The 23,874-nt window shown below is 40.6% G+C and overlaps 1 protein-coding gene across 16 annotated transcripts in view; it reads right to left on the bottom strand.

The window, feature by feature from the left end:
• NEK10 (NIMA related kinase 10) overlaps positions 1 to 23,874 on the bottom strand; it is a 228,850-nt gene that overhangs the window by 18,676 nt on the left and 186,300 nt on the right. For 12 of the 16 annotated variants that reach the window (XM_086674172.1, XM_086674167.1, XM_086674163.1 and 9 more), the window contains 3 exons: positions 12,104 to 12,133; positions 10,139 to 10,239; positions 100 to 210 (listed from right to left, as the gene is read on the bottom strand). In XM_086674172.1, coding sequence (XP_086530298.1) covers positions 100 to 210; positions 10,139 to 10,239; positions 12,104 to 12,133 — 242 coding nt within the window. Of the gene's footprint in view, positions 1 to 99; positions 211 to 10,138; positions 10,240 to 12,036; positions 12,134 to 23,874 lie in introns of those variants that run through there. The other 4 variants (XM_086674166.1, XM_086674169.1, XR_015239919.1 and 1 more) reach the window with 2 other exon arrangements.

Raw genomic sequence — 23,874 nt, 5'->3', positions numbered from 1 at the left:
AGACTTTAAAAAGTACAAAGCAGAGAAGGTATAAAAATTTAACTCTTCCGATGTGTTTTTGTTAGCCAAAGAAGAATTCCTATATGTAGAATACGGTACCTTTTTAATTTCAGATTTCAAATTGCAAGGGTTACTCTGCTGGCTGAAGAGGGATTTCTTGAATCTCTCTATAACCCTTCTTTTCAAATTGTGGTGCAAAGCTGGAGGAAGCTGCATAAAATGAGAAAACAATTATTGTAAGCAAATTGTTAACACTGTACAGACGACTCCTGGAAGCATTTACTGAGGGTCAGTGTAACAATACGAATTCAACAGGACTAAATAAGAATATAAATTTGACTCCAAATATCATGACTAGGTGTGATAATTTTTCATTCCGCAATCCAGAAGGAATATATTACTCCTCTCTCTTTCAAAAGGCTGCTTCCATTTATACTACTGTTCCTTCATTTTCTTGGTATTATTTTTCATATAAAACCTAAATTGCACATATAAATTGAATTTTGCAAAGAACAGACTTCACAAGGAAGGATGCATTCTGTCAGATGTTTACGTGCTATGTCATGCCCAGAATTGTGCTAAACAACCTGACCAAGGTCCTAAAGGATCTGACGCTTTGTGTTTTATGTTTTGTGTTTTGTTTTTGTTTGTTTAGAGAGAGAGTGAGCACGAGCTGGGGAGAGGGGCAGAGGGAGAGAAAAAGAGAATCCTAAGCAGACTCCACGCTCAACCCTCAGTACGGAGCCCATCGCAGGGCTTGATCCCATGACCCTGGGATCCTGACCTGAGCTGACATCAAGAGTCGGATGCTCAACTGACTGAGCCACACAGGCGCTCCTGAAGGATCTGACACTTTGGAACAGGAAGCACATATCTGCACTACGAAGTCAGATGCCTGTCTGTGAGCACTCCTGATATTCACATAGAGATCAGACTGTAGGGACCAATCTTGTCGAGAAGAAAAGAATGAATTAGTATACATTAGGGCTGTGCCAGGATGAGTTGGATTTAATAACTTAGTAGCAAGTCACTTTGAAATCTCTGAAAATATGGCAATTGGATGAAATTGGAGATTTCAAAACAGTGATTTTGTAGAGATCTGCAGGTTGAATTTACACAAGGAAACCAAAGATCCTGAGAAGCACAGAAGGTTGAAGTAAAGTTTGGAAGAAGGATAATAGAGCAAAGAAATAGGGTCAGAATGATAAGTAGTCTCAGAGTGGAAATAACATTTGGTTTGTTTAAAATATGGAGAGGATTTGGAAGGAGAGGAAAAAGAATCATTAAGAAAAGAGATGGCTAAGTGGGAAGGAAGATGTAGTAGTAGGCGCTCTCAAGATTAAAAACAAAATAAAACAAATCCAGCCAACAAAAATACAAGAATAGAATTAAAGATTCAGGCCAAAAGGAGACAAATGTGGTAGTGGCAATTATTTACCCCCCCCCCATTCCATTTTTCTATACTCTCTTACTGTTTAGGTTTGGTGCCATGTGACCCCTTTGGCCACTAAAAATGATATGTGTCACTCCGAGGATGTGGCAATTCAAAGACGGCATCCTTCTCCTCCATCCCTGTCTGCCCTGGGCAAGGAGCTTGGCGTCCATCCGTTCCAGATGGCACAACCACAAGATGGAGGAGGGCCACCTGACCCGCCCAAATTTAGCTGAGTGAGAAATAAACCACTGCTGTGCCAAGCAAAGAGATTTCGGGTGTATCTGTTAGTGTAGTGTAACTTACCATATCCTGGCTACAAGGAATGTCCATTCATTCAAGTTACATGAAGCAGGGGAATGTATAAAATGTAATAGAGAAATGAATGGGGTCAATGGGGTCTCACAACGGCTTCTTATACCCAGAGAAAAACTGTTCATCAGCCCAGACACAACAGAATGTGGGACCCATTATGAAGCGCTGTAATGCCATAAACAGAAAAACAATGTAATTGAAAAATGTTTTAACAGCACCATCTGTAATTCTAGTCAATCCTTTGATTTTACTTGAGTGAAAGCAGGCTTAATTACAGAGGAACCAAGATTCTGCTGGAAGATCTGAAGTCCTTTAGTATACTCTGGAAGGTTCTGTAAGTTGACAGCATTGAATCTATAATGAGCTCTTTTTATTTCAGAACTAGAGCATTCTTGTACCTTGCTCCAGATGTAATTGAATCACTCTCCTTATCCCCAACAAATGGTCATAATTATTGTCCTTGTATACGGAATGAAAAGGGAAATAAATGTGGACAGAGAGAGAGGGAGAGAAAGAGAGAGAGGGAGAGGGTGAGGGAGAGGGTGAGGGAGAGGGAGGGAGGGAGAGAGAGAGGGAGAGAGGGGGGAGGAGAGAGAGAGAGAGAGAGAGAGAGAGAGAGAGATTTCTTGGCATTAATAAGCAAATGGTTGGAAGACAGATGAGAAGGAACATGAGTATAAGTTACACATGTGTGCATGACAGATTAGCAAAAGTAATGAATTTAACTTAAGAGTGGGACCAGACAAAGAAGGGAAGGGTCCTGTGCACACCTTTCTAGCAAGGGGATTGGTTAGAGAGGAGTGGATGGGAGAAGTGCCTGGAGATATCTTTTTGGTTTTGAGAATTCCCTACCCTTACCCACGGGAAGTTGCCACTTCCCTAAATCAAACACCAGAGGGCAGTGTTGGCCCAGGACCGTCTAGTTGTTGCCTCGCACGATTCCAATTTCCAAAGAGTGGCAGCAAGCCTTTTGTGATCCACCTAATTGCACAGCGGACTTTTGAAGGTGTGAAGTACCAGTGGGTCCACAGGTTCCTTTGAAAGAGACTAACCCCAGCACTGGCAGCTGTCACTACCGGATTGCTAATTCAAATAGTCTTAAAATCCTTTGCTATTCATTTAACTTGATAAGCCTCTAATTAACTCAGAATTGCTTTTATTGCTCCTGATTGCTTGAATTAATTCTCATAAAAGCTTTCTTGAATAAGTTAACAGTCGACTTAAGATTCATACACGAGACAGTATTAGAAAGCTATTTTACTTATTGGAATAATTATCACGATAGCCAGCACCCCACCTTTAAAATTTTCATGGAAGAATTTAAAATTTTGTGCAGAATGATACATAGTTCAATTGCTGAAGAAGTAAGTATACTATACTATATACAAGAACTATAATACTAAGAATAGAATATTAACACCTATGATTCTTATGTGCCAGTTACTATGATTACTCTTTTGTGTGCATTATGTCCCTTTTCTCCCCACAATAAACTTGTAAGGCAGCTACTGTGTTATAAGTAAGGAAATCAGAGCTTCAAGACATTATGTAACATGCATAACGACTGAGTTGGTGCCTCTTTTAACACAACCCTTATCTCAGAGCACACACACCACCACTGGTATTTCTACAGTGTAACACTTTACAAACACTCCACATACATTATTTCCTTCATTGCAATAGTCCCAGAAGCTACCCGAATCTTACTGATGGAGAAACTGATTCTAGAAAAGATGAGTCTCTCAACACCACACATCTAAGAGCTTATTTCTTGTTTTTACCATCCCAAAGTAACAACAGAAAAGATGAAATCTGATCTCTATGTTCTATACCAGAGTCTTGAACTTGCATGATGTAGGGATACTTCTTAAAGATACATTCTCTAGTGTCTCTAAGAATACCTAGTGCACACCAGCAATAATGGAGAGTGCCCCATTTGAAGTGACTTAAATAATATCTTTTCTGTAAAAACAAATTATTTTGATATATTACCGCCTAAAAGGAGATTTCCCTAAATGCTAACAAAAATTCAAAGATCATTATCACAATAAAGGCACAAAATGTAAGCTTTCTCTTGGAATCCGCGAACGCTGAAAACACGAGTCCACTTGGATGCATGGCTTTACCCTAAATCCGGTGTAATCTATCCCCCTTGCCATTAGGAACCAGGAGACCCAGATAAGAGACAGTAAGGAGGGTTCCAATTCCATCTACGACTATTGCTGAAAAGAGCAGTTTGTTCCACTGATGACAGCCAGGGTATAACTTCAGCTGAGGGGCAGCTGTTTCCAGCCACAGTTTTTGTTCTATCAGCAACAATTGTGGTTGTTAAGATGGCAGTCTGAAGTTGGTCCACCTAACTGCCCGTCTGTGCTCTAGAAGACAGATGTTTGATTTTTAAAAGTTGCTATGTGCTGATTTTCAAAGCATTTCTTTAACCAAGTCATTGGATGCTGAGTACAGAATTAAATCCAAAGCATAAGTTGGCTGCATAGGTCTCAGCTAAGCAACAACACACAAAGACTCGTATTAAAAGGTAACGTATGTACCTTGGTCACCGTATGTGCCCGGAGATGGATTTTGGTTTCCAGCAATGGAAATGAACCACTGATTTTATTCTCAGCTGGCTGTCTTAAGATTACCATCTCAGTTTTGATAAAAGCAGATGTCAAATCAGTGAAGGCAGCGTAAGGATTTTAACATCCTGCCTTTTACAATAGTTGCTTTTAGATGATTTCCAAGATCTGTCTCCATGGAAACTGGATAGGAAAGGCCACCATCAGCCCAGAGTGTCCCCTGTAAGGTTATCTGTGGGTTGTCGGGAAGGGTGAGGTCCTGCAATTCAGGGCAGCTACCACAGGTGTAAGCCCACCAAGGAGTCTGACTAGGAAATAAACATGGGGACAAGAAGAGTTGTTTGTTTGTTTGTGTGCTCGTTTGTTGATTCAGATTTACTTTCAGCAGATTTCCTTTGGAATTGGCAGACAGAGAAGACTGATCTTGGCCTTCCACCTGTAGCAAATAGGAAGGTATCATGTTCAGACTTGTTTTTATCTCCTTCATTTGAAAGGCATTGTCTTGGGCTGGCATGATAATTTAAAGTTCCCCAAAAGGGAAACATTCCTTCCTATTTGTAATGTCATAAACTTTCAAGTATTCTGGAAATACATTTTAAAAACCACAATGGTTACATCTGAACTTGTAGCAAGGAATGCCGGCTTGCCAAAAAATATGAAATCATTTGTTATGCTGAAGTGTGAGAGCATAATAATAAGATATTTATAATCATTTCATTCTTGCTTTAACATTACTTTGAAATCCAACAAAGAAATGGAACACATCCATCAAAAAGTTTTTTATTATATAAAAATTAGCAAGACAGGCATATGGAAACTATATTTAAATTTCAAAGTATATTTTCTCTCAATTTAGTAGTTAAGCATTGAGGTAATCAATAAGCTATTTAAAGCTATTTCCTTAACAGTAAAGAATGCTTCCCCATATTTCTACATCAGCATTTAAAGGGAAATGCATTTTTGAATATAATATCTTTACTCAATAGAGATATGGCAGATTATATTTTGATTTATTAACCAATTTTCTACATCCCCCTCATATTTCCTTGTACCCCTTCACCCTCTTTCATTTAATCAGGTAGACAGTTCGGTGGGATTGCCTAAGGGAAAGGTTGACAGCAGAAAATGGAGGAAAAAAGTAATCAATTTCAGACTCTTGAGTCTCAAAAGGCTAGCCCTAAGAGTGATTGGAAGGAATAGCAGATTTGGGGGAAAACGTGACAGATAAGAGCCAGGCTAGGGAGAAGCCAAAGGGGAAGCAGTGAGAACTCAGAGGTGGGTAGGTCCCACAGAAGGGAGTCCCTTGCCTAGTCCCCCAGCCCAAGTGTGACAGTTGCCTACTTGTTGCCTCTCGGCTCCAAATTCACCCTTTGGTGCCCTGCATGTGACAGTGGAATTTCTCCCTTGCCAGGATGTTGGGCTCTGTCTGTAGAGAGAGAGCACTCGAGGGATGCTGGAGGAGAACGGTGCTTGACTTTCTGGTCCCAGCGATGCTCCCGCCTTGCCCCAGTCCTGCAGCACTGAGTGGTCAGCAGCCAAGGGGAAACCAGAGTGGTGCTTACCCCTAGACAGTTTCACTGGCACCAATCCTATAGGCAGCTTCCCAGAATGTTCCATGGAGCAGCACCTACCAGTGGGAAGCCTCCTCTGGTCCCATAGAGGGTATTTCCCAGCCCAACCCACACATGCTGCTTTCCAGCAAGTTCCACAGCATGACAGCTCAGCATGGATTACTTGCCCTAACCCCCCAGGGGAAGGCTTCCTGCAAATTTCTCTAGCACAGCATCTCAGTGGATTTCTCTGATCTTTCCGATGAGGTCTGGACCTGAGCCCAGGATGGGAGTGTCCTCTTTTCTTCCTTTCTTGGATGCTCTGCCTCAGCCCTATAAATAGTGACTTCCATAGCTGCTCTTGCTATATTCTTTAGATACTCTCTTCCCCTCCTTCTTAAATAATACTGTTACTATTAATAACTTTTAGTAATTCTTTATATTAAATCTTCCCTATTGAAATTACTGTGTGGTTTCTGTCTCCTAACTGGACCCTCACTGATAACAGATTAGGCTCCAGCAAGGTCCCAGAAGAAGGACCCATACAGATGGGAATTGGGACTTGGTTTGATTGTGCCCTTGGAACCGAGCCCAGTGCTGAATTTTGCCACAGGACAGGGGCCGCTCATAGCCCATGACATGCAGTGGCATCACAATTGATCAAGTATCACCATGATAAAGAGCCAACTGAAGGAAGTGCCCTGGAAGCTTGAGTGGCTGCTGCACTACGAAGTAGGAAGACCACAAGGACTGCGTTGTGGGATGGATTCTTCAAAGTGCATCAGAGCACTTAGGAAAAAAAATGACAAGCTTGGGTCCTTGAACTCTTGGCTCACATCATAGTCTGAGCCCCAGAGAGATTCCATGATAGCCCTAAAAGAGCCTGTGATTTTCTTGCTACCACAGCACAGATACGGCTGATAATCAGATACAAATTTAATTGGGCAGGTTGATAAATTACAACGTCAGTTGAATGCCTACTTTGCTGAGGTTTTCATGTGAAAGTTAGAAAAAAGAATAGGATCCTAAAGCTTGAAATAGGGACACCTTGTTGGATCCAGATAAAACAGACAGTCCTGTCACTCTGAGTCATTATTGCCAGCGGAAGTAGCTTGTCACTCTGTGTCAGAGAAGACCAGCCTTCTTTTGCTTGAAAACTCTACACTAACCTCATCCGGGATAGATGAGGAGTGAGATCTTAAAAAGGAATGCTTATTCCTCCTAAGACCCACAACAACGAGGGTCAAGTCCATCACGTGGGCCATATCTCGACATGATGCAGGGGAACTGGTGCACACTATGACCCGGAAGGAAATAGCTTACCTGTCAGAATTGCAAGACTTTGCTACTTTGTACCAGCAGCAACGCAGGGAACGTGTGTAGTAGATTCAAAGGGTTTTAGGCCCAGAAGGGTGAAACACGACACTAAATCAGGCTGAATTCATTCATATGGGTGCTCTTACTAGAGAGTCCAGATTTAGTGTATTAGTTCCTGCAGCTGAAGGTAACTGCTTACTTGGTTGGCATGCTATACAACTCCAACTCAATGGTGACCTTCGTTTAATGGGGGTAAAATGCCAGAGCTACCCTGACATGTGGAGGAGGGAATCCAAAGGCTTGGGGACCTGCCATTTACCATGTGTGACCTGCACACTCACTCCCCAATTATGTTCAGCAAAAATACTCAGAAGCCACTCCTGTCACTAAGGTATGGAGAAGTACGTTAGAGACGGGAGCACCAGCATCCTTAAAAATCTCTATGGCTGCTTTCCTTTGTAGGTCAGGTACAACACTGAAAATATAGGATCCCAACGGGGATGATGTGATCGCAAAGAAGCAGAGGCCAAGGGACGCCATTTACCCACCAGTGACAGTTAGAAGCATTTACCAGAAAGGGTGGGAGGAATGCACTGTTAATTAGAGTGCTTTGACCCCAGTGGTCTTTGGTGGTGGCTCAGAATACTGGAGTATTCTTTAATCCAAATGACAGAAAAGAAACTCTGGGTCTGGTAGACAAAAATCTGACCCAATTTGCCGTCGCCACAGTGGACAGTCACAGCCTCTCATGCAATTTCTATACCTAGGTCAATTTAAAGACCCAAAGCCCTTGATTAGGGGGGAATAGCTGGGACTCCTTTAGGAAGGGCCCAGAAACACTGATATAAGTATACACTATACATTTTCCTCCAAGTCTGAGGCCCAAAGAGACCTACAGCCATTTATTATCATAATGCCACCGTCATACACCAATCAGCATGGATTTTTGTTTGTTGGCTTGTTGGCTTGTTTTGTTTGTTTGATTTTGGGGAGAGAGTAAGTGTATTAGCCCAGTGTGACTTACAGTGGGCCCATTCGGTCCACCAACCTGGTGGCATTTCTCTTTAGTCCTCGAACATATAATTGGAATCGCTACGATTGGCAAGTGACAGAGTCATAAGATTGGCTCTCTGTATCTTAGACTGAGTAAATGTTTATATGTTTTGCTCATTGATACGTCACAAATGCATAGAACAGTGGCATCTGATAGTAGGCACCTAATAATTATATGTCAAATGAATGAATGAATGAACAAATGAACTGCATAAGACACGCAATCTTAGACTCCAAAATGCTAGTTACTTTCTCATCCATATGCCTACACGTCATCTACAAAAATTTCTTTTCTTATTAACATTAAGACCTTGGTTAGCTTTGGTAACTTTGTGTATATATGTATACACACACACACAAGAAGAATTGACCAAAAACCAAATCAGAAACTATGAGCCTTATTCCAAAGAAAAAAAAGAAGAGGGTAGAAAGAAGAAGAAGAGAACAGAGAAGGAAAGAAAAGAGAGAGAGAGGGAAAAAAAGAGCAACGGACTAACATACAAAATGGCAGGACACTTGTCTGTTGGTGTCTGGAACCGGTGGCTGTGCGGGTCTGGAGGCGAGGCCGCCTGGCTCGCCCAGTGTCAGTCTCACTCCAGTAGATGCGCAGTTACCAGGCACGGACAGGCAGGGTTTGGTGTAAGGGGGTCCAGCCTCCACTGGACCCGCTGCGCCGTGCCCTGAAGCCCCACCGTGTCGGTGTTGGGGAGAAAATGGTGACACCCAATCTCTCCTCCCCACTGGGCGTCTCAAACCATGCTGCTCAGGCAGCCCTCACAGAGTAGTGGGGGGCAGTCAGCTTGCCCTGCTCCACAGTCTCCCGCACCCCCTAGGCGCTCAGAAGGGATTCAAAACCCAATGTCTTAAGGGATCGCACACCACGCAGACCTGGTTCTGGGGAAATGCCAATCAGCCCTGCTGATAAAGGGCCTTTGGCTGGCACCTGCAGGGTCTTTTGTTCTTGGGGGGGCAGTATACCCTCTTCTCACAGTACTCAGGGAGGGAACCGTTTTCTCCCAGCGCACTCCTGAGATCACTACCTCGACCCAGGGCTGGCTCCCCTCCCCTCCAGGCACACACACACTTAGCGGCTTCAGTCCGGAGAAAGTCATGCACTTTTGAAAACTCTGATCTTCAGCTCCTAAGGCTGTTTGCAAAGTAGAGACTGGCACTCTCCGTATTTCTCATTCTCCAGTCCGTGGTCCAGAGCGCTTTTTCTCTTGTCCTAACACAAAACTGCAATCCACAGCTTCTCTTTCTCTTCCTTTTGTCTCTCCACAGAAGGGGATCCCTCCCTCTGTGCCCACACTGTTTTGTCTCCCCCAGTTTGCATACACGCACCACTGTCCCGCCAATCTGTCTCCCTCCATCTGTGGAGATTTTTTCTGTCACTCCGGAGATAGACTTTCTGGGTATTCCAAGTGTTCTGACCTCAATACTGCTGTGTGTGTGAGGGATAAGGGAAATCCTGGTCCCCCTGCTTCTCCACCATCTTGACTCCTCTGAGAGGTCCTAGTTTTAACCCAGCATCCTCAGGATTCCTCAGTGGGCACTAGTTTTTCTTTCCTGTAGCGAGGCTGTTCAAAACCCAGCCCTGTCCCCACTTTCACCCCCATAATGAAGGGCCATTTGTGTTGAAATTTATTTTTGGTGGGACACGGACAAAAGAGTAGGTTATGAGTCATAGGGGGAAACTGCCATATTTGCTTTTTATACCCTACAACCTTTCCAGCTCTAGCTCTGCCGCTAAGCCAAAGTGTTCCCAAATATATGCAGTTGGAGATAATAAAAATGAGCATTCGTTCCAATTTAAAATTCCACAAAGTAGTGCTTCAACGACATTACCATCAACTTGTACTTAAGATGAAAAGGAAATAAAATGCTAGCATACTGACCTGTGTGATGTAGATGATTTTGTGCAGCTGAATTAAGATCTGCTGAATAGGATCACTGATCTGCCGTACTTTCCTCTGGGACACAGCAATCCCTGCAGATGCTGTGGATGATAAATTCCGCAGTTAGTCAAGATCCTGGTTTTCTCTTTCAAAAATATTTAGTAGAAAATATTAGTAGAACTTGGGGTAAAATTCTGAAAAAATAATTAAGCTAAAATCTTGATCCTACCAATGAGATAATATTCAGAGACCTTGTAACACTTCCATATTTCACAATATGGTATGCACTTCTTCCTTTTACTTATATGACTTCTGAGTAACATAACAATGTTACCTTTTATAACAATTAAAAATACTCCTGGAAATTTTGCCTGCGATTACACCAGGCTGCCACCAGGAGTCAGTGGTGCTTTGGATACTGTGGCCTTTGAAAAGCTGGGCTTCAGATATGTGCAGTTAACAGACTATCAGGCTTTTACATTTTAAAGTCATTATGCCCTTAATATCATATTTTAAAACTAATTTTAGTAAAACTACTAACACAAACACCGAATAGGCAATCTTACAGAGGAAAAAAAACCCAGAAACAAACAAACAAAAAAATACACAATTTGTAATAAGGGTTTAAAGGTTACTGTAACCCTTGATTATTACAAATTATAATGTTCACCTGGATGATTCTCTAGCTCCAAATAAGACACATTGGTAACTTATCCTGACTTCTCATCATACTGCCACTCCACTTTCACAGTTTGAGGCTGGCTTCGTGTCAAACTGCATATGAGTGGCTTCCTCACCTTCATATATCATAGCCACAAGTAGTCCATTCTTAACTTTAAAACTCTTTAAAGAAATGGCCTTAACCTCTAGATGGGCCAGAAGGCCACCTCTGCCCCCTCTCACCCTCAGGTCCACATTGGAGAAAAAGAAAAACTGAAGAGACACTTCAGATATGTGGATATACATTATCCTCTCCACCTTCCCCAGGTTCCTCCTCCTCTTGCTCTCCCTCCCTCTGACCCATAGCATGATTGCTCCAATAATACTCTTGCCAATTACCCCTTTTAAAAGAAAAGCTCCAAAGTCCCTCTTTTCTTCCCTCCATACGACCTTGAGCCTATATGAAATTAAATGTGAACATAATCATTGCTTTAGCAATAGCTAAAATTCTGAAAAATGAGTCTTATATAAATGCTTTCTGAGAAAGCTTGCATATTTTACCATAAAATTGTTTTCAAAACATTTGCAGAGAAAATTTAATGTGGTCATTAAAAGATTCAACCTATTTTATTATGAGCATGTGAAAATTTATATTTAGACACAAACACAAAAAAGAAAATAAACAGAACATTTAAAGAAATATTACTTTGTTTACAGGCATCTTTACTGAGTTAGTTGAGAAATTCTTATAAAAAATAATCTAATTGTAGTTTATCTGCATTTAATACCTTGACTAAGTGTTTGAAATTGAAAGGATCTATCTCCCCTAGGCAGTGTGTCTAACTCCTTTAAATCATCAATTACTTGACTATTAAGATGAGGTTTAATAAATTACCCTTAGGGTAAAAGTGTGAATATAGGTCAGAAAGGTAGCTCTAAAATAGAACACACAAGGCTGGAGGTATCTGCTCCAGCCTATAGAGATAGCCAAGTTTACATATGTCCTATTATTTTCTACAGTGGTGTTTCCTATAGAAATGATTCTTACAACATAGCTATTTGTTTTTCTAGACCAATACTGAAAACTACAGACCGTGTAACGTGGCCAAGAGAAGGTTGTTACGGCAACATTACCTTCACATTTTCTGAAACTGGAGGGCTTGATTTTTTTGATCAACTATGTGCTGACTACCTTATGTTATTGATCTGTGGATATATTTCACAAGTTAAAATCTCACAGCGTGGCAGAGAGTTCTTAGACTGTGATGACATTTCGAGTGGGATATCACACGGGTTTGACTCTACCTTGCCACAAGAATGTGCTCATCTGTGGCCCTAAATACAAAAACAGAAGTAGTTAGCTAGAATGCCTGTCTTCTGAACTACTCAGTTATGCAATGCAGCTTAACAATTTTTTCTTAAGACCTTTTGACCTCTGCTCCCTCCAACCCAGTAAATCTTTGACTTTTAAAAATAGTTTAGATTTATTCACCAAAAAAATAAAGAATAACACATGCCCGACGTAAAGCACGCAAAATGAACATAAAAACAACCTAGGCATTACATAAAAGGCTTGAGGTTCCCTGTAACCACCACCCCTCAGCGCCTCTCCAGAGCCGGATCAGCTGTACCTGATATCAGCTTCCAGTTACTTTTCTATCCATTTACATACATAACTGTGTACTTTCACAACAGTATTTTTCAAGGGTGATTGAATCCTGAAAACAGTTTAATGTGTCAAGACCAGCATTTTGATATATGGGATGGAATGAGATGGAATGAAATGGGACAGAATAGAAAAATCTCAGAGTGCATTGAACATAGTAGGTCCACTCAGTTGTGATATAAAACGTGTACTGTGTTGAGGTTCGCTTATTCCCAAAAGAGTCTGAAAGCTACTACTGTAGAAAATCTATAGTATTACTAATGTTTTCTTTCTTTCTTTTCATGTTTTCATGTTTTCATGAAACATGAAACATTTCTTTTCAATGTTTTCATAAATGATGACACCTTATAAGGCTGTGCTACATTTTTTTTCCCTCATGACTCTGTCATGGAGATTCTTTTTTCTCAACACACACAGTTCTAGCCCATTCTTTATAACCACTATTATATAGTACTACATGTTCAGCATACATCATAGTTACTTAGCCACTTCTGTCTGGAAGGGAACTTAATTTGCTTTCAGTCTCTCATGATTATAAATGATGTTGCAGCGAGCAAACGTGCGTGAGTACATTGCATAGAAGTACAAAAGGTCTTTTAGGGTAGATAAGCAGAAGTCAAATAGTTAGGCCCTTGGATATACGTGTTTCTTATTTTAACAAATACATATTTGAGTAGCTGAGTCAATTTTCACATTGACCAGAAGAGAATCAATTTTTTCTGCACCTTAATCAACACTACATATTATCAAACTTTCAATTTTGCCAATCTGACTTTGTTTTATTTTGTGGTTATCTAAATGCTGGTGAGACTATTGGACTTCTTTGGTGAATTTCCTGTTTGTGTCCCATGCTTCTTTTTCTTATTGATTTGTAAATGCTCTTTATATAGACTGAATGCTAATCATTTTATTGTACCTTATATGTTAAGAGCATTTTTATCTAACCTGTTACTGCTTTTCAATTTCCCATCCTTATCACCTAGACTAAAGGTAATTTTTAGTCTTAGCTACCACCAGAACAGTCTCTCAGATACCTGCTGCTTCTGTACCATGGCAAGATTTACTGAAATACTTCAGCTAATCCTGGTAATGAGAACCAATTATTCCTCTGTTTCCACCTGATGAAATCCTCACAAGTTTTTATATTTCCTCGTGCCAAAATATATTTATTTAGCCCTTATTAATTTCAGGAAAACAAAGTGATAAAAGTTCAAATAGATAATTTTTAAAATTTTTTTATTATTTAAATATTAATAACTACCAAGTTTGTGGCAAATGTTAGCCATATCATTTTGAGTTTTAAAGCGTTCTCTCTCATCTTTCAGATTAGCACACTAAAAATACTTTGCTTCCTAACTATTAACCAAAAAAATGCAACACATATTTACATTGATAACTTTGTCCTGAGTATTTTTATTAAAATAATTTTCTCCTAAAAAATATCACAGAAGTAATCATATTTCAATATCAGTCATACCTAGTATGCCTATGATTCGTATCTATAGGGTTCCTACTGCAAAAGATAGACAATATTCGGTACCGTTAAAATTTAAATAAAATCAAACTTTAAAATTGATTCCATTTTAATTTCCTTTTACAGTTTTGTTATAATAGTGAATTTAATTAGTGTTTTAAAACTTAGGATGAAACTTTAAAATTCCTTATAAAAGGCAATTAATTTAAAGGTCGCAGAAATTTTTAAAAGTAACGGTACTTGCTAGCTTACTCTGGCGAGAATGACCCCACACAGCAAGTTTTCTTTCCTCAGGGGTGGTAAGTAGAAGGACTTGGAGGAAGACTAGTGCATGAACTTGGGCCAGACACGGGGAAGTGTTTTACGTATGTAGTTTCATCTAGTCCTTCCAAACTTCTGAAGGGTAGTTGTTCTTATCCCATTTTACAGATACGGAGAGTAAGAGGAAAGAAACTGTCCAATAAGTCCCAGAGCAAGTGAAGGCCGGGGCGTGAAATGAGGCGGGCCCTACGACACCACACTGACTCAGTCTACACAGGAGCTGAGGTGCTTCAGTTCTCTTTCTGACTCATCACTAGGACACTTCCTCTGGTTACCTCAGATCTAAACTTATACTTATGCTCCTTCCCAGGCCTCAAGGACTATTCCTCTTCTTGAAAGGGTCACTGTTTTTAACATGATGTTCTACCTAGACCTTTGAACATTTAATTGATTAGGTATTTTTGGAAAGCATATACATGTAATAAACTGGAAGCATTAGGTCCTTGTAGTCTCTGCAGTGACTCTATCTGTTGTTGTTGTTTTTAATCTCATGGCACATTAAATGGTCAAATTCCGGGCCCTTTCTTGGTGCTTTGAGACTTGGTTTATGCTATATATCCAGTCTACCGAAACTACACTTCATAGCACAAGCCCTGAAACTGTTCATTACTACAAATTGAACAAAAGATGGATTACACTGTATTCTTCCAAGTTAACCAAGATATGGTAAATCCCCCTATTTGTCCGAACTCTCTCTGCTAAGAGTCAGGAATTTTTAAACAACTGGAGAAGAGAACATTTTGGGCAGGAGTTCCCTGAAGAAGCAAAGAATATTTTTGCTCCACGAATGGGACCAAAACATACATCAGCTTCTCCGTGTTTGACCACATGCTTTGTTGAAAGACAACGCAACCTTTTAAGTTTTAGCATAGCGGACAGATTTACTCTCACGTCTTTCCTTAACTGTTGTAAAATGAGACAAAGTAACTCAACTGTAGTCTAAATCTACAAATGCTCAATAATCTACCCCTATGGCCAGCAGTGTAGAAGGCACCAGAAGTTCCACAAAGGGTATGGCACTCACAAAGGCTTCATGAAAGGTCCACCCAGAGTAACAGGAAGGGAGATTGAGAGTTGATGCAAAAGTTTCATTTGAGAAGACCATGGAGAATTAGTAGGCACTCAATAAGCACAGTACATGGATTTGGTGTGCGGAAGGTATACTTCAGTGGCAGCTTCTGAGTAGAAGAAAGTTTCAGCAAAGGACAGGAGTCAGCTAAGTGAGGGCTGCACCTGGAGAGCAGCAAGGTGTCCAGTTTATCTAGTGTGAAGTATGATAAAAAGCTATAGTACTGAATACAGCTAAAGAGGTAGCCAGGGACTGCATACGATGGTAAGGAGCCATAAAGGAGACTGTGTTTCAGAAAAGGTGATCTCATGAGAAGAAGCCCAGAGCTGAAGTCGGAAGGCCTGATTTGGAATAGCAATGTGGTGACCATCTGCCCACGGGGAACAGGAGCCAAGGAGGCTGCTGAAGCTTGGGTCCCAGTCACTGAATGACATCCCATCATGGAAAGTGAGGCGGAAGTGTGGGAGAAGATGACGACTAGCGGGCTCGGGCATGGAATCCTTCCCAACACAGACCAACGGTTCCACAAGCAGGCAGAAATGATTAGGAAGAGACTTGACAGTCTGGACCTAGTCGCCCCCCTCCCTCATCCACCCTGTCCCACATCCTCTCACTTCCCCTGGTGGAATTTCCCACAGGACGGCAGGAAGCTGCATCAAAGTCTCAGCACCTTTCACCCTCTGGGTGATCAGGCTTCGTTCACTCCCTTTCACTTGAACCGTCAGAAACAAGCTGTGTAAAGGCCAGCTTTGAATCCCTTCCCTCTAGAATTCTGGCTTAGGGGAACCTGGGTGGCTCAGTGGGTTAAGCGTCTGACTCTTGATTACAGCTCAGGTCATGATCTCATGGTTCGTGAGATTGAGCCCCACATTGGGCTTTGTGCTAATGGTGTGGAACCTGCTTTGGTTTCTCTGTCTCCCTCTCTCTCTGCCTCTCTCTCTCTCTCCTTCTCTGTCTGTCTCTTTCTATGACTAAATAAACAAACATTAAAAAAATAATTCTGGCTCAATCACCTTTACAATAAGCATCTCACATCCCGTTCAGGTAATTTGCGCATGTGTGAGGATTAGAGCTTTCCTCACTTCCAAATTTGCTATCCCTTTAGTTACTTTTTCAAACTATAAGATACAATCTCAGGATTTTTAAATTTGAAGTTCCTAGAAGTGACTATATAATACACAAGGAGAATTCACTGCTGCATTATTTCCCACACTTTCTCTTGACTTCATGAGCCTCCTGTCATCAAGCAGCAGAGTGTGAGGCTAGCACTGCCCAAGGTGGGGTGGCCTAGAGCAACCAGGAACAGAGAGAGTACATTTCTGGGCTTTAAAAAGCGAGAGTCTAAGCAGAAGGCAGAGAGATTCAAAAGAATTGTTGCTGAGCAACCTTTCCTTCCCGCTCCTCAAAGTAAGTCAAAGCTTCTCAAGGAGAGAGGACAGAAAGACAGAAGAAAAGAAGTCTCAGAAGAGACTCAAATTCCATCTCATTTTAGGCAGTCTGGGTGGTGGCAGGAGGAGGCGAGAGTTAGATGATGGAGCTCTCTTTAAGTTGGGGATTCAAGTGTGGTAGGGCTGGGGGCTCAGTTCCCATGGGGAACTCTGAGAGCCCTAGGCATGAGATGTTCCCTGCACCACAGCAAGGGGCAGGTTGGGGCAGGAGAGATAGCTTCCCGGGGTGTCAGAGGCAAAGAGGTCTTGCTGACTTCCCAAGTCTGTAGGCCCAGAGAGGTAGGGAAGAATGGGCTGGCCCTTCCAATCTCGCGAGAAGGTAAGCTGACAAAATGAGAGAGTTTGCCCTATAGAGAACTTGCCGCCAATCTAGGGGACGTGGCCACAGAGGGAACTGTGGACCGGGGACTGGAAGTCAGATAGGGCTGTGCCACTACATTCTCTGGATGCCACATGGAAGTATAACCATACCCAACAATCAGCTCAGACACCAGCACAGGCGGTCTCAAAGCCCCAGTATCATGATGCCAAAAATACCACTCAGGCAAAAACAGAGAGAAGAGCGATCCTCAGTTTGTCCGATTTTAAGCTGACAAAGAAATACCAACATATTGAAACTTGCATTTAGGCTAATGGATTATGTTTTCTAATATGTGGAATGGGACTCAGTATAAAAAATTAAGCTCAGTGTTGGGAAAATATAGAAAGTTAGATTTTTATTGCTCAATTTGTGGCCTAAAATCAGCATATGCATTCGGTCTAGTCCACACAGGCTGACTTTTTTCCATTGTCTTAGTTATTTCTTACACTATGCTACAATGACCACACAAGTCATGCTTGCTCCCTTTATTTGTCCTAGAGGGAACATTTTTTTTAAAGTCAACTCTATTGATGTAACCCGCAATTTTCAAGAAGAAAATATTGTGGTGTAAAAATATAGTCTATTTGGCACAATGGATGCAAAGGCTGATCAATCAAACTAAAAAAACAAAACAACACAACACAGAAAGAAAAGATGGGACCCCAACTCCCATTCAATTACCTAAACAAGAATTTATCACAGTCATGAAGAACAGGCAAAATGATCATTGCTTGGTTCTCTGACATCACGCTAGAGCATTTTCTAATAACTCCACTTGATCCTAATCTAATATTGTTGGGAAATGTTCCAGTATATTTAACTAATAATCCACACCAATAAAGGTACAGGCAGTTTACAGCCTGTAGAGTTCATGATTAACCTGTAGAAATTGATATATTGGTATGACTTTATAGGCTGATCAAGAAGTTAATCACAAAAATATATAGTATTATTTCACCAGTCTTATGCTCAATTTAACAATGTTATTTCAGCTTTTCTTTCTTGACTACTCTATAAATCCTTGTTCTTCAAATGTTCTTGGAACCAGGTCTTTGATTCCCCATCTGGTTCCATCAATAATGGGTTAAATAAAACTAGGACACTTGCTAAAGAATAACTTCAAGCAGAATTATGCTTTTGCATTCCAATGCAGTAAAAAAACAGTAAGTTGTTATATACATTTAAAAAAATTAACTAACACCTTGTCTCAAATGTCCCAAATAATCTATGGAACCCATAGTGAGGAATGTCAATTCCAATGTCAAGAATGAGTGAGGTCTTGGCTATACAGGAGGGAAGGTGGTTGGCTCAGCTAGTAGAAAGCGTCTCTTGCCTCTTACTAATATTGGCTCCCCTGTCACTAACCACAATATTCAAATTATTTTAAGGGGATTGTAAACACCCTGAAACTATTTTTAAGTTCCATTAAAAAACATTAATAATAGCAGTTTAGAATTTGACAGCCTTGCCTTTCTCCATTGAATCAATTATTTTGTACACTGCTACAATCCATCCACAACACACTGAACTCCCTTTATTCCTACTAGAGGCTGGTGTAGCTTTCTTGCCCCACCCTTCCACTTAGCCTTCCCCCCCAGGGCAGAAACCCCCAGGACAGGGTTGTGAGCTACCACTCAATAGCTGATTTGCAATTTGCACTTGGTCTTGGATTCTAGCCATGAATACCTTCTGTGAGACTTGAGTATCTCTTTGGAAAGACTTTATCCTACAAAGAACATGAAAAAAATCAACATCTCCAGGAAGCATTCACCTGGGACCTGGTCCACACTACCTCAGTGTCTCCCTTGGCAGGAAGAACTAGAAAGCAGATCACCACTGGTAAAAGAAACTTGTTGTCTTCCACCCCTTCCCCAATCTTAAATCTGACACTAAAATGTCATTGTTCCCCACTCTTTAAGTTATCATCAGAATATTTATGCAGTTGCTCTCAACAGCAGTGCTCTCAAACAATGGTTTATACAGTGGTAGTCTGTATCAGTTACTCAAGAGGTAATTTTCAAGGGCCTGACCTCAGAGGAAGTACTCAAGACATATTCAAACTTTACTAAAGACGCTTACAATTTGGTTGGAAAATCTAACCAATATATCCAAATCCCAACAAACAATATAAAAAAAAGTATCTAATTATATGCAAAATTGTATGGTTTAGACTAGTATTATATAAATTGGATCGAAGTCTGGTGAGCACTTTTTTTTATATGCTAAAGAATTGCCATGCAATAAAATAAGAGAAGGTTGGGGCGCCTGGGTGGCGCAGTCGGTTAAGCGTCCGACTTCAGCCAGGTCACTATCTCGCGGTCCGTGAGTTCGAGCCCCGCGTCAGGCTCTGGGCTGATGGCTCGGAGCCTGGAGCCTGTTTCCGATTCTGTGTCTCCCTCTCTCTCTGCCCCTCCCCCGTTCATGCTCTGTCTCTCTCTGTCCCAAAAAAAATAAATAAAAACGTTGAAAAAAAAAATTAAAAAAAAAAAAAAGAGAAGGCATGTACTCAAAATCACTTTGGCAGTTGTAAAATTTAGTATTAATTACTTCATGTCAATAACTAACTTGAAAGCAAGCTTCTGAAGGTTGCTCAAAATAAGGACTGGAATATTAAGCCATACTCTCTGGAACATTTGGATGAAATATTGACTACTTAATTTAGATCTGACCTTTATGAACAAAAGACAAGTATAAAAATAGCTTCTCAGTCATCTAGTAAGAAAGCATAATTAAGAGCCCAGAAATCATGATGTGACAATTTCTATTCAGAATGCAGAGCATAAGAATTCCCATACATCAGCTCAGTGCCTGGCTGTTCGCTGCTGAGAAATGGGAAAACTGAGCAAGGGAGTGGGAAATATTGGTGTCAATCCAGTCAAATTAGGCCATATTCTTAGTTGACATTCCATTTGCACTTTAAATTTGGGTTTAACTGGCACTCCCCAAAATTTACATTTGACCCATGCTAACAGCATCCATATTATTAAAACGTACTCTAGTACTTGACAAAGGATAGATTTCTCATAATAATAAGTTGCGGTATAGTTTAATTTTCACAAATATATGATACCATTTTCCCTACCTCAAGAGGAAAGGTCTGTTTTTTATACACAACCTACCACATGCTTCCGCCCCATTCAAAATATCCTGTTGTTTGATTGATAGACAACAGAACTAAATGATTATTTTTAAAGAACTGAGTCTCCTAAGTCATGAGGCACTTGTACAGGATAATTTTACCTAGTAAGTAGATTGGATATGAAACTTTTCCAATTTTCTTTTCTTTCTATTGATTCTATCAAGGAATAAGTTTCAGTGTGGAACAAGTATGTCATCATCACCATTTTTCAGATTAACTAATGTTCTTTCATAACAAAGAAAGCAGACCTCAGGATAAGCAGACAACAATATCTACTTAGAATTTAATCATGTTGTTTTGCTTATATTTCATTATTTTTACAATTGCCATCTATTTATGGTGAGTGATTCTATACTGGTAGCAATAAATTATAGCAATAGTATAAACTCTCCTTTAATTAAATTTGGTAAAGTGAATCAAATTAAAGAAACATATATTAGGAAAATAGTAGTACAGATGATACTCAGATATGGCCAAATTTGTGCATTGGTAATCTATCAGTGACTAAAGTTAGGGAAATAGAGCTAAAATATTTAACATGCTAAAAATGTTTGTTCATTCATTCAATCCATGTTAATGAGTGTTAATATTTTCATTTATGCAATATAGAAATTCTTTTTTTAATATGAAATTTATTGTCAAATTGGTTTCCATATAACACCCAGTGCTCATCCCAAAAGGTGCCCTCCTCAATGCCCATCACCCACCCTTCCCTCCCTCCCAACCCCATCCACCCTCAGTTTATTCTCAGTTTTTAAGACTCTCTTATGGCTTGCCTCCCTCCCTCTCTAACTTTTTTTTTTCCCCTTCCCCTCCCCCATGCTCTTCTGTCAAGTTTCTCAGGATCCACATAAGAGTGAAAACATATGGTATCTGTCTTTCTCTGTATGACTTATTTCACTTAGCATAACATTCTCCAGTTCCATCCACGTTGCTACAAAAGGCCATATTTCATTCTTTCTCATTGCCACGTAGTATTCCATTGTGTATATAAACAACAATTTCTTTATCCATTCATCAGTTGATGGACATTTAGGATCTTTCCATAATTTGGCTATTATTGAGAGTGCTGCTATAAACATTGGGGTACAAGTGCCCCTATGCATCAGTACTCCTGTATCCCTTGGGTAAATTCCTAGCAGTGCTATTGCTGGGTCATAGGGTAGGTCTATTTTTAATTTTCTGAGGAACCTCCATACTGTTTTCCAGAGTGGCTGCACCAGTTGCAATATAGAAATTCTTGAGTTTTCATTTCTTTTGGCAAAGAACATGTATATGTAATGTATATGTACATGTAATATGTATAAAATACGTATATAATAAATTATTTACCCAATCCAGTTAGTATTAAAAGACAGAACAAGAGGACTTTAATAGTGCTAACTTAAAATGGTTCCATGGTTATTTGTTCTACAGGAGTTTGACGTGCATTAAATACTGCTGTAACACCACAGTATGAACCTAGAAGTTCACATTAGGAGTATCAGATATTTTTCACCGGGGGAGGGGCCAAGATGGCAGAGCAGCATGGAAGTTCTCTGTTTCTCTCATCCCTGAAATGTAGCTAGAACAGCACCAAACCATTTTGCACACCTAGGAAATTGAGCTGAGGATTAACACAATAATCCACATAACTTGAGCCACAGAACTTGGCAGGTATATGGTGCACAGAGGTGAAATGGGAAAGAGAGAAGCCACGGAAAGTAGGGAGCTGTTTTTGCAGAGAGAGGACAGAGAAAGTTGGGGGGGGGGGAGTAGAGGAAAAACACTCTCCCTGAAAGTAGCTGGAGAGAAAGAGAAAGAATGGGAACACCCACAAGTGACTGAACAAGAAAGGGAGAAAGGAGAAAGGAGAGGGTTTTAATACCATCAGGACTCTATAAACAGGGGACAGCAGAGTTGGAAATTCCACAGCTCAATACCTGGCAGTGATCTAGTGGGAAGGGTGAATCCCCAGGAGCAGGCAGCAGGGTCAGAGGGGTCTGGCCGGGCACACGGGGAGAAGCGGTTCCCCTGATAGGAGGGCATGTGGTAGAGGCCCTAGGGCCTCCCCACAGGCAAAGGTCCTAGCAGACCCCAGAGAACAGCCACGATTGTTGGTATTGGAACAAAGACACCAGGGTGTGGTGAAATCTGGCGCCAGTTGTGTGTTGTGATTTACCATAATCCCTGCACTGCTGCCACTGTGATCACATGAATTTCTTCTGAGGCAAGCCAGCACCCAGCCACAATCTCTGAGCCTCTGCAGCAGTGTGACTGCATGAATGTTCCCAGGGGCAAGCCGGCATCGGCCACTGCCCAGCGAGACCCTCCTCCAGAGGGTGGGGGAAGGTCCAAGTTGCAGGGGGTTTGGAAACACAGCCCCATTTGAGATCAAATTTGGGAGGAAGGTGCTGCCTAGAAGTCTGACAGCTTGGATGCAGAGAGTGTAGAAGCAGGGAGTGGACAGAAGCCAGAGCAAAGGAGGGGTGCTCAATTGCCGGTTGGTGAGAACACAGAGTTCTGGTGCTATGGACTGGGAAGCTGCGTAACACCATTTTCACCTCTCCTGCGCATGTGCATACGTGCACACACAAGACACATAGATCCACCCCAATAAGCTAAGCAGCGCCACCTAGTGGAGAATGGAGCCATTACACCAAGCCCCATCCAACTGCAACAACCAAGTCCTAAAAGGACCAACACAAGTCTCTCCACCTGCTTAGTGTACAGACTATAAAGTGCTGCATAGTTTTACTTCTAGAGGAAACTCGTAATTTTATTCTGTTTGCTGGTGCATCTATTCATTTTTTTCTTTTTCTTACTCTTGGATACAGAAAGAAAAAAATAATATTTTTATTTTCCATTTTTATAAAAAAATTTTAATTTTTTACTATATGTTTTATTTTTTGTAATTTCTAAAATTCTATTTCACTTTCTTCATTTCATTTATTCTATTTTATTGTTTACATTTTTTAAAATTTGCAAACATTTTCTTACCTTTTTTTTTTTCTTTCCCTTTTTCTCTATGCTATAAAGCTTCCTTCAAAAAGCAGACCAAAACACACCTAGGATCTAGCTTAATTTATTTTCTTTTTGTGTTGTTTTAACTTTTTAATTTTAATTTTTTATTTTATTAATTCTTCTTCTTCCTCCAAAATGAAAAAATGTAGGAATTCACTCCAAAAGAAAAAGCAGGAAGAAATGACAGCCAGGGACTTAATCAACACAGATACAAGCAAGATATCTGAACTAGAATGTAGAATCATGATCAAATGAATACTGGCTGGGGTTGAAAAAAGCATAGAATCCCTTTCAGCAGAGATAAAATAAGTAAAATCTAGTTAGGAAAGTGTTAAAAATGCTATAACTGAGCTGATGCCACAGCAGGAAGGATGGATGAAGCAGAGCAGCAAATCAATGATATAGAAGACAAAATTATGGAGAATAATGAAGCAGAAAAAGAGGGAAACTAAGGCAAAAGAGCATGATATAAGAATTAGAGAACTCAGTGACTCATTAAAAAGGAACAACATCTGAATCATAGGAGTCCCAGAAGATGAAGAGAGAGAAAAGGGGGTAGAAGGTTTATGTGAGGAAATCCTAGCAGAAAACTTTC

The sequence above is a fragment of the Puma concolor genome, chromosome C2, assembly GCF_028749965.1.
Source record: "Puma concolor isolate L17-30 chromosome C2, mPumCon1.1.hap2, whole genome shotgun sequence".
Classification (NCBI taxonomy): Eukaryota; Metazoa; Chordata; class Mammalia; order Carnivora; family Felidae; genus Puma; species Puma concolor.
The sequence above is the reverse complement of the archived record's forward strand: the minus strand, read 5'-3'. Positions and strand labels throughout refer to the sequence as shown.